Raw genomic sequence first — 10,551 nt, 5'->3', positions numbered from 1 at the left:
CGCACTTTTTTTTTTTTCTTTTTTTTTAAAAAATCAATAAAATGGGGAGTGGACCTTTTCCAAAAAACCAAAGTGCAGCGGGGAAATAAAAACTGAAACAGAGCTCGCACACTCGTTTTTTTTCTCGCTGACTGTTTCATTGGCACTCGCTCCTCTGAGGATTCCTCGTCGGCTTGACTTTATTTTGAAGGGAATTTTAGTGCCTGCTGTTGTTTTGGATAAGGGTTGAGCTGAGGGGGAGGCTTCCGTTGCGGCGTCTCTCCTTCCGCTGTTTTAGTGCTCGGAAAGAGAAAGAAGAAAGAAGAGCAACAAACAATCTAAAGTTTTTCCACAGGTAAGTCCACAGGTGAGTCCCGCTGATTTTATCTTTGATTCCATTAGTCTTTATTTTTCAGTCGTGTTTTCCCTCCTCCCCTCCTCCCCGGCATCTTGAGGGGTGGCAGCGGGGTCAGTGACGTCATTGTGATGCGCAGGAGATGCCCGGCTACTGCGAGAGAGGTGGATTGTGGGGAGGAGGGAGGCTCGAAAGTTTATTGTATTTTTTTTGATTTTGGGGGAGTCAGGTCCCAGTCCACAGGCCGTCCAGGAGGGGAGGGGATAGGTTGGGCTGGGGGTGGGGGGTCCGGCGTCCGCGCGTCACCTGCTGGAACTCAACGGTTGGCATTGTGATGTCATCGTCTCATTCGCTCCGCTCACAGTGTCTCTCTCTCCTCTCATCTCTCATCTCTCTCGCGCTCACCACACAGACGACTCATCCACTTCCATCCGACGCGGCGGACTCCGGCCGCGAAGACAGACAGCACGTTTAATTCCAGTGGGCAAGTTCTGTCTCACTTGTCTCCCCCACTCGATGTCGATCTCCTCTGCTCTCTCTCTCTTCCCCCCGACCAGCAAGACATCTCGAGACGAGAGAAAAGAGACACACCGCTCACGCGGCAACACATCAACATCACACAACAACAACAACAACCCTGAGCGGCATTTTGATTAACAAACGATGCTACGTTGCATGTGTTTGAGTTCCTCGGATCTACTTTCCTGCTAAACTCTATCACCAACGATACCTGGACTGATCATATTGACTCAGATATACTACTGTATCTTTATGGCATGATATTGATCAAGTATAACTGTTCTTTATGCCGACGATATTGATCAGTATACCTGTTCTTTATGGACGTATTGATCAGTATTCACTGGTATCTTTTTATGGCGGACGAATAATCTGATCAGCCTTATCACACCTGTATCTTCTCCATGACTGATACTTGATCAGCTATACACTGTATCTTCCATGGACTGATACTTCCATCAGTATACAGGCTCTTATCATGGAGATATTGATCAGATACACTGAATTCTTTATGGACGATATTGATCAGCATATCACACACTGTCATCTGTACTGGGACGGATACTTGATCCAGCTACTACACTGTATCTGCTGACCGGCATGGACGATCATTTGACAGTCATACACCATGTAGTCCTGTGCGATGGACGATACTTCGATCCACGTACTACACTCGTATCTCTGTCATGGATCGATACTTTGATCAGATCAACTGTATCTGTATGGCATTGATTATATTATCACTGGGATGAACTGGTCATCAGACGTCTGTCGCGTTGGATTGAACATCACGCTCCGCAGTAGTGTGCCATGGATTCTCTCCCATTGACACGAAACACACACGAAAACTCTGCTGGTCGCACACTCCTGCACCCTGTACATACACGTTCACCTTGACTAACTAACGCACCCTGGTCTCGAAGCCGTCGCTGTGGTGCTGTGTCGTGTGTGTGTCGTGTGTGTCGTGATGTGTGTGGAGTGCTTTCTGGAGTGCTGTGGCGACCCGAGAGACGTGAGGAGATCTCGACCAGGCCTCGGCTCTCTGAGCTTGCGCGAGCTCCTTTGCGTGGGCCAGGTGCGCAGCCGCCCTCTTCGGTCTTGGCTGGCTACTCTGCGAGCGTCCGACCCTCTGGTCCAGACAGGTCCGTTGATGTGTGGACAGAACCTCACACCAGCTCATCCACGTCTTTACCCGAACGCCGTAGCCACAGCCGGTCACTGAACCGCCCTAACAACGGCAACACACATCGTCAACAACACACAACAGCACACTGAGGATATCCCCTCTCCCCCCCCCCAATCCCGGAAAGACTCAACACGGACACGCTCGAAACGCACTTGTCAACCGCAGAATCATATCTTTACCCAGAATTAACAACAAAGCACCCGCTTTGTCTCATCCGAGTCTGACTGCAAGAAACCAAACAAGCACTACTCTGCTAACCCGCTTACCGAGGCCTGACCTCACAGCACCCACCCTCCTATTGATCAGTCATGTAGTTTAACTGAACAGGCAAATCTTCTATTGGAAGGATACCGCACGGACAGTTCAACACCGGACAGACCACACTGGGGTTGATCCCACTCTTAGACCGCTGAACCTGAGGGATACTTCCATGCACTGGGGGGTTTCTTGACTCACCTTTAATGTGTGTGTGTCCCATGAACGTTCCAATGTGACTGACGTGCGGCAAGACTGAGGCTGTACTGGGTGGAACTGGTCTCAGACGTCTGTGGTTCTGTTTTGAACCATCACGCTCTCAGAGTGGTGACATGCATTTCTCCCTCACTTGACCAAGAAACAACACCAATGAACAGTCTGAAGCTTTGCTCAATAGATCCCCAACAGGTTAATCCCAACAGTCCATCAAAACCTCCCCCCCATCCCCCTCTCCCTCCCTCCCTTCGCTTACCCAATGAGTCCGCAGCGCGTTGGCCACCACTCCATCCAAGAGCGATCTTCATCCTCGGGCTATGTGATCGGAATGAAGGAGAGGAATGAAACTCCTCACCCGAGGCTGAACCAACATCACATTCAAGCTGCAGGGGGTGAGACAGCGGGGGTGAGAGACCTAAAGATTAAAACAAACGTTGAGGTATCAAGAGACAATCAGAGTTCAAACAGTTTTGTTTGTTTGGGTCTTGCAAAATCACCACGGAAGCCGTTTACTGTTCGGCTCGGGGAGCCTGAAGCTTCTTGGGTGAGAAAAGACCCGAATGTCTCTGTACATCGTAAAATCCCTCACTGAATGAGCTGGAAGTCAGGAGGAGGAACCGACGTCCACCTCACCAACTGCACACATGCTTGTTGTGATCAGAGCTGTGGCTTTTGCTCTTACGGTGGACGTTCTCCTGGTCCCCCTTCATCGGCCCCTGGATGATCCCGGTGTAAGCCTCCAGGACAGCCCTCCCACAACTCGTTCAGGTTTAGTCCCACCATGTCGTAGGTCCGTCTGCGAGCGCATCACAACACACACACACACACACACAACACACACACCCCACACACACACCACACACGTAGATCAATCTACATTACTCCTAAAAACACTTTAAACAACTACATTCTGACATCCAAACATGGATCCTAAAAGACAAAAAATGTAGTTTACAATCAAAAAGGGTTTTTCTGCTGCGACGTTCATTTAAACTGTACTAACAGCGCCAGCAGTGGCCGCTCCAGTGAACTGCCAGTCCAAGATCACCAAAATCCGATAACAGCTTGATAAACAGTCTTGAAACCATAACTGCACTAAAAATTGAGAAAGGGAAATGATTATAAGAGCAGCTGAATTATTGACCAATCATTATTTATTTACATATTTCAATTGAAATCAGGTCAGTAAAATGAAGTGTGGAGCTCTCAGATAAACTGTCGTCAGTTTATCGTCCACAATCAAGCGTGGTGCACATGACTTTACATTCCACCACACACAACACACACACACCTATCTCGCTGATTAATAAAGACAACTTTATACTTAATGTTCAGTACTCTGATTTCCTTGTCTGCAGTCATGTCGGACTCCCTCTCTCTACCTCCTCTCCCTCTCTCTCGTCCGTCGTGTGGACCTCCTGTGTGACCTCTCTCTCTCCTCGGTGTGACCTCTCTTCTCCTCTGTGTGAACCGTCTCTCTCTTCTTCTGTGTGACTTCTCCTTCCTGTGTTGTGGGACCTCTCTCTCTCTCTTTCCTCTTTGTTTATTTTATCTCTCTCTGTGTGTGTGACCTCTCCTCTCTCTCTTCTGTGTGTGACCCTCTCTCTCTCTCTCTCTCGTGGGATTTGTGACCTCTCTCTCTCATCTCTCTCTTCTGTGTGACCTCTCCTCTCCTCTCTGGTTGACCTCTCTCTCTCTGTGTGACCTCTTCTCTGTGTGCTGTGACCTCCTCATCTCTTCTGTGTGTGACCTCCTCTCTTTCTCTCTGTGTGTGACTCTCTCTTCTTCTCTAACTTTCCTCTGTCGTCGTGACTCTCTTCTCTACCTCTCTCTCTCTCTCTCTGTGCTGTGACCTCTCTCCTCTCTCTCTGGTGTGTGACCCCCCCCCTCTCTCTCTCTCTCTCTCTGTGTGTGACCTCTCTCTCTCTCTCTCTCTCTCTCTCTCTGTTGTGACCCTCCTCTCTCTCTCTCCTCTCTCATCTACCTACTCTCTCCTCCCCGCCCCCTCGCTCGCACCTCTCTACCTCTCTCTCTTCTCTGTGTGACCCCTCTCTCTCTCTCTCTCTACCTCTCTCTCGCCCCTTTGTGACCTCCTCTCCTCTCTCTCTCTGTGTGTGACCCCCCTCCTCTACCTCTCTCCTCTCTCTGTGTGTGACCTCTCCACTTCCTCTCTCCTGTGTGTGACTCCACTCTCTCTCCTCGTCTCTCTCTCTCTGTGTGACTCATCTCTTCTCTCTCTCTCTTCTCTGTGTGACCTCCATCTCTCTCTCTCTCTCTCTCTCTGTGTGTACCTTGTCCACCTGTGCCTGAGAGGCCTGCTGCAGGGTGTCCAGGACGATGTCCAGGTACTTCTTGAACTCTCCTCCGATGGCCAGAGCGATGTCGCCGAACGCCGAGAGGATCTGAGGCTTCACCGACCGATGGACGTTCTCGTTCTGAACACAGACACACAGATTACGTTAGAACGGAGACAGTACAGGGAGAGCCTCCTCTCCCACTGTCTCACACTGTCCTGACTACAGGTGTGTATGTGTGAGTGTGAGTGTGTGTAGTTATATGAAATACAGGAAGTGTGGAGGTCTCAGATAAATGTGGTCGTTTAGTCACAATCAGCGTGGTGCATGATTTATCATCACCACAACACCACACACACACACACTATCTGCTGATTAAACAAACACTGATCCATACGTTTACTGAGGACACTGCACAGAGGGGGAGGGGGCAGGAGGGGGATGAAAAGTGGGTGAGTAGAAAGAGAATGGGAGGGTGAGAGTGCACTTCCTCCTCTTCCTCACCCCGAGGTTCTCCAGCAGCAGCTGCATGATCTCGTCACAGAAAGGCAGGATGTTGGACATCAGAGCTCTGCACAGGTCGCACACCAGACCCACCGCCGCCAGGCACACCTGCAACCAATCAATATATCATCAATATCATGGTCAGCATCACCCAGACTGCCTGCAGCAGATTGGTGGTAGCACTCCTGTAAAGGATCAGCTCACAGTACCTGATACTCAGCGTAGTTCTTCAGTCCGATACCCAGGAAAGGTTTGAAGGCATCCATGTATTTCTGGAAGTCGCTGCCCAGAACTGAAACAAACAGACAGAGTTCATCTTCTTCCACTACGGTTCTGTTAGAGAGTGGAAGCTCAAACAGTAAAGTTCTACAGTGGCTCTTTGTTCAGTAATCAGTCTGCACTCTGTTCGTACCTTCGACCAGCGTGGACACGGCCATCAGAGCGTCCTCCTGAACGCCTCCGGAGCCGGCGGTGCTCTGGAACATCCTCAGCAGAGACGCCATCACCACGTCCGAGATCTGCAGGGCGTCCTGATGCTGAACTTTACGGAGGACATTCTGCAACACATATGCACAGGAAACTGTCTCCAACGGCTCTGTCACAATAAGAGCGTGAGCAGTGTTTGAAGGCTCAGGTGTGTCGTCTCACCTGTAGAGTGGCACACAGCAGCGACTGCAGGTCGTTGAACTGGATTCTGTCTGAGGTGCTCTGGATGTGAGACTGGGGGACAGAAGAGGAAGCAGACCTTAACAGGATGTTCTTTCAAATTAGAAGCCTGTAACATGCTGCACTGTGAGTCTCTCACCTCCATCTGTAGGACCTGCTGCAGCCTCTCCATGATCACCAGAGTGGTCTTCTGGACCGCAGGGTAGCAGTCTTTGGCGCTGTTCTTCACGATCTCCATCAGAGCCTCGTAGGCAGCAGAGCGCAGGTTGTTCTGGTGACCGTCAGGCCTGAAACACATCAACAGTGCTCACCGTCACACCCTGATCCAGTCGTCCTGCTGACTGTTAGAGATAAGTGAACATATAGAACCACTCTGAAGGTCCGACAGCGTCTTTATACTAACTTCTGTCTCTGCAGCAGGTTTCTATTTAAAGCTTCCTCTTTGGTTCAGTGAGCAGTCCAACACTCAGCTGACTTTACTCTGAGCACAGGAAGTCTCTGTAACAGGAAGCTGTCCCACCACAGAGTGTGTGTGTGTGTGTGTGTGTGTGTTACTGTGACACATCATCTTAGAGCCAAAATCTGACTTTAGCACCAAAACAGCCAAATGAACTGAAACAACTTGACTTTATATTCATTCAGAACTCTCCAGGACTCTGAGTATTAATATAGTGATTAATGATTCATATTGTGCACACTGAAGTGTTTGTTACAATGAACATGTCTGTGCAATGACTTTGATCTTTGTGCCTCAAGGTGTCCCCCCCCCCCCCCNNCCCCACCTGTCTGTGGTCTCCAGGAGTTTCTGGACGATGATTTCGAAGGATGAGGACAGACAGTAGGTGCTGGGCTCCTCCTGGTCCTCGGCTGCGTCTGTGGCTTCGTAAGCTGCTTCAGCCAGCGAGGAGAAAGCCTGGAGGACAAACGGGACGTTAAACCTGTTCCCAGTCCTTCTGGATCCCGCCCACCCCGACAGTCTACCCTTCAGCTCACCCAGCAGACGTTGGAGGCCACTCTGGGCTCGGCCCCCAGGCCCTCGATCAGACACTGCAGCAGGGGGGCCAGGTAGACCTCGTTGATGGCAGCTTCAGGCAGCAGCTCGCAGATCCTCCCCACCGTCCACGCTGTGGTGTCTCTCACCACCACGCTGGGGTCCTTCATCAGCTCGATCAGAGTCGGCATCGCCTGCAGGGGGAGGGGAGAGTTGTTAATGACGTGGGGGGGCGGTGGTGATGGCTGGTTTGAGCTGGTAATTCAGACACCGACCTGTATGACGAGGGGTTTGAGCTGGTTGAGTTCAGGTCCTTCCAGGATTGATCCGAAGGCCATGACGGAGGCGTCTCTGTAGCGCCAGTCGGGGTGTTTGATGTGTTCTTTGATGAAGGGCAGAACGTGAGGAACCACGTCGTCCTCGCAGCAGGTAGCCAGCAGCATCAGACACACGCCCGCCGCCTTACAGGGGTTCCAGTCATCGTCATCATCGTTCTCGTCCTGCAAAGGTCAGAAGGTCAGAAGGTCAGAAGGTCAGATGAAAGACTACGTTTCCCGTGTCTTTACAGAGCCGACAGAGTCCACATGTGTTACCTGTTTGGTGAGGGTCTGGGTCAGGATGGGGACCAGGTACTGCAAAGCCCCTTTGGCATAGAACTTACTCGTGTGCTCCGGGGGGCGCCCCTGCTCCGAGGCCTGCCATTGGACGAGAGCAAACAGGGAGAGAGACAGTCAAGGGAGGGCGGTTTTAACAGACTGGAGGTTTTAAAGCGGTTACTGTAATGAAGTCTGCTTACACTGACCTCTGAGGCCTCGATGGCCAGGTCCATCTCCTCGTCACACACGTTGGACCAGAACTCAATACCCTGTAAGGCCACCTCATCGATGTCGCTCTTCATCGCTTCGATGGTGATCTGAGAGGAGGAAGACGATGGTTGAAGAACACAGAGGGGGGGGGCAGGCAGCAATGAAGGCAGAGCAGCAGGTGTGTAAATGTTAACTTACCGCGAACAGAGCGGGACCCATGTACGTCTCCATGTACTGATAATACAGAGACATGATCTTCACCAGGTTCTGTAAGGCCGCCACACGCACCTGAAAACACAGCGCAGTTACAGCACGCAGCTCGCAGTGAACACGGGGAGAGGGCGGAGAGCGCGGCGTTACTCACTCTGGTGTCGGGACACTGTGTAGCTTCACAGACGACCTGCATGATGAAGTGTCTCTCCGTCTGAAACAGAAAACAGTTTATAAAACATCACGCTATATTAATACAGAGAGGGTACAGAGGGGGTACAGAGGGGGTTGATGGGGACTCGTCTGGGGACAGGAAGTGCGTCTGTACCTCCTTGTCGAAGTTGGCTTTGGTGAACTCCAGGGAGTTGAGCAGAGCGTTGGTCGCTGCCAGTTTGACGTTGTTACTGGGCTCCTCCTTCCTCATGCCCTGGATGATGGCTGTCAGGATCTGGTTGGCGTTTTCCTGCAGCTGCTCTGGGTCCTGAAGGCACCGCAGCCAGGTAAACACCATAAGATGGGTTATTGTGGGCTCAAGAAGCTGTTATTCTAATCAGACTCAGATTAATAATAAATAAAGTCGATTGAGGGAACTGGAGAAGGTGTCCGATGACTCACGATGTCCTGGCAGATGTATCCGATGGCCTCCAGCGTGGACTCCTTCATGTGCTCGGTGCTGGAGGGGTCTGTGACGTTGGCCACCAGCTGCGGGATCAGCTCGGGCCACTGGTTAACTGGGATCTCTGCGCAGGCGATCCCGGCGACGCACTGCGACGCCGAGCTGGGCCGGTACGTCTCCGTGCCCAGAGTCTGTAAAACCTGAGGGACAGAGAGAGAGAGACGGTGGGAAGCAGAGAGACACGGCGTTACAGCAATAAACCTCCGCCGCTCAGAGGACTTACGTAGTTCTTGATCTCGCGGCGAGCGTTGGCGTCGATGGCCAGCCATCTCTGCTGGTACTGCGTCTTTACGTCGGGGTCTTTGGACGTCAGAGAGTTCTTCACCTGCAGACGGGGGAGATTTTGGTAAGCAGATCATTTCTATGTTATACGTTATAGTGCAGCTCGGGTGGTCTGGTTGGAGACGTGACCTTCGAGTAGCAACCTGTCACTTCCTGTAACAGGCGTCGTAAAAATTCAGGAGGGTAATAGTCGTATCAGTAGGGTAATATCGTATCAGAGGTAAGTATCTGTATCAAGGGTAATATCTGTATCAGAGTGTAAATATCGTATCAGAGGGTTAATATCGTATCAGAGGGTAATATCTGTAATCAGACGGGTAATAGTCTGTATCAGAGGTCAATATCTGTATCAGAGGGAATATCTGTATCAAGAGGGTAATATCTGGTATCAGAGGGTAATATCTATCAGGGGGGAATACTGTATCAGAGGTAAATATCTTAGCAGAGGGTAATACTATCTAGTGAAGGGTAATATCGTATCAGAGGGGGTAAGATCTGTATCAAGAGGGGTAATTATCTGACAGAGGTAGTATCTGATCAGAGGGTAATATCTGTATCAGAGGTAATATCTGTATCAAGAGGTAATATCTGTATCAGGGGGGTAAATCTGAATAAGGGGGGTAATATCTGTATAGAGGGGATATCCTGTATCAGAGGGTAATACTGATCAGAGGTAATAATCGTATCAGAGGGTAAATCTGTATCAGAGGGTAAATATCTGTATCAGAGGGTAATATAATGTAATAAATATTAATAATATATTATATTTATAAATAATCATATTAGTTTAAATACTATATACCTAAGAAAAATAAAACATATTATGATGATAATGTTTAAATATAATAATATGATTCCCTGTTCTGTGTTTGGTGCGGAGTCAGATGGTGCATCAGAGCATGATGGGAGTACTTTACAGTAATGATACAGCACTCCCAATCATCTCTCTGATGATCCTGGAACCGTACAGTTTTATCTTAAAGGTGTTACTGAGCCAGCTGCTGTTTGAGCTGCGTCAAGATCCCAACCATCTGGAAAACCTGGAAAACCTGGAAGTTCAGACAGTCTATTTCTCAGGCCTGGAAAGCAGCAGTTAGTGTTAGACACACACCAAAGGAACTAACTGCCGTTATATCCTCCCCCCTGTCCTTCCTCTCTCTCCTCCCTCTCTCCTCCCTCTCTCCTCCCATCTCTCCTCCCTCCCCCTGTCCTCCTCCTCCCTCCCTGTCTCCTCTCCCCCCCTGTCCTCCCTCTCCCCACCTGTCCTACCCTCTCTCCTCCCTCCCTCCCCTGTCTCCTCCCTCTCTCCCGCCCCTGTCCTCCTTCCTCTCAACCCCTGTCCTCCCTCTCTCTTCCCTCCTCTCCCTTCATCTCCTCCCTCTCCCTCTCATTCCTCCTCTCTCACCTCTCTCTCCTCCCCTCTCCCTCTCTCCTCCTCCTTCTCTCCCTCTCTTCTTCCTCTCCCTCTCCTGCGCCCCTGTCCTCCCTCCTCTCTCCTCCCTCTCTCCCCCCTGTCCTCCCCTGTCCACAGTCCTCAGCCCACCGTCCTGGTGGAGCGTCTATAGGTGTTGGCGAACCCGGAGAACCAGCTCAGGTAGCTCGATTGCTGCGA

At 50.6% G+C, this 10,551-nt stretch overlaps 1 protein-coding gene across 1 annotated transcript in view; it reads right to left on the bottom strand.

Annotated features, from left to right (window-relative positions):
- Positions 1–8,991, bottom strand: part of kpnb1 (karyopherin (importin) beta 1) — a 9,496-nt gene extending 505 nt beyond the window's left edge. Inside the window, exons 1-19 of the mRNA XM_035654269.1 lie at positions 8,881–8,991; positions 8,597–8,797; positions 8,310–8,462; positions 8,136–8,195; positions 7,970–8,059; positions 7,768–7,878; positions 7,559–7,660; positions 7,241–7,465; positions 6,968–7,159; positions 6,757–6,887; positions 6,114–6,261; positions 5,957–6,028; positions 5,721–5,865; positions 5,518–5,600; positions 5,309–5,416; positions 4,778–4,945; positions 2,866–2,925; positions 1,764–2,081; positions 1,450–1,534 (exon numbers count right to left, since the gene is read on the bottom strand). Of these exons, the coding sequence (XP_035510162.1) occupies positions 1,450–1,534; positions 1,764–2,081; positions 2,866–2,925; positions 4,778–4,945; positions 5,309–5,416; positions 5,518–5,600; positions 5,721–5,865; positions 5,957–6,028; positions 6,114–6,261; positions 6,757–6,887; positions 6,968–7,159; positions 7,241–7,465; positions 7,559–7,660; positions 7,768–7,878; positions 7,970–8,059; positions 8,136–8,195; positions 8,310–8,462; positions 8,597–8,644 (2,299 nt within the window). The 5' untranslated portion in view covers positions 8,645–8,797; positions 8,881–8,991. The remainder of the gene's footprint in view (positions 1–1,449; positions 1,535–1,763; positions 2,082–2,865; positions 2,926–4,777; positions 4,946–5,308; positions 5,417–5,517; positions 5,601–5,720; positions 5,866–5,956; positions 6,029–6,113; positions 6,262–6,756; positions 6,888–6,967; positions 7,160–7,240; positions 7,466–7,558; positions 7,661–7,767; positions 7,879–7,969; positions 8,060–8,135; positions 8,196–8,309; positions 8,463–8,596; positions 8,798–8,880) is intronic.
- Positions 8,992–10,551: the final 1,560 nt, after the last annotated feature.

This window comes from Morone saxatilis, unplaced genomic scaffold (genome assembly GCF_004916995.1).
Source record: "Morone saxatilis isolate NCDOM2014 unplaced genomic scaffold, NCSU_SB_2.0 Contig14, whole genome shotgun sequence".
Classification (NCBI taxonomy): domain Eukaryota; kingdom Metazoa; phylum Chordata; class Actinopteri; family Moronidae; genus Morone; species Morone saxatilis.
The sequence above is the reverse complement of the archived record's forward strand: the minus strand, read 5'-3'. Positions and strand labels throughout refer to the sequence as shown.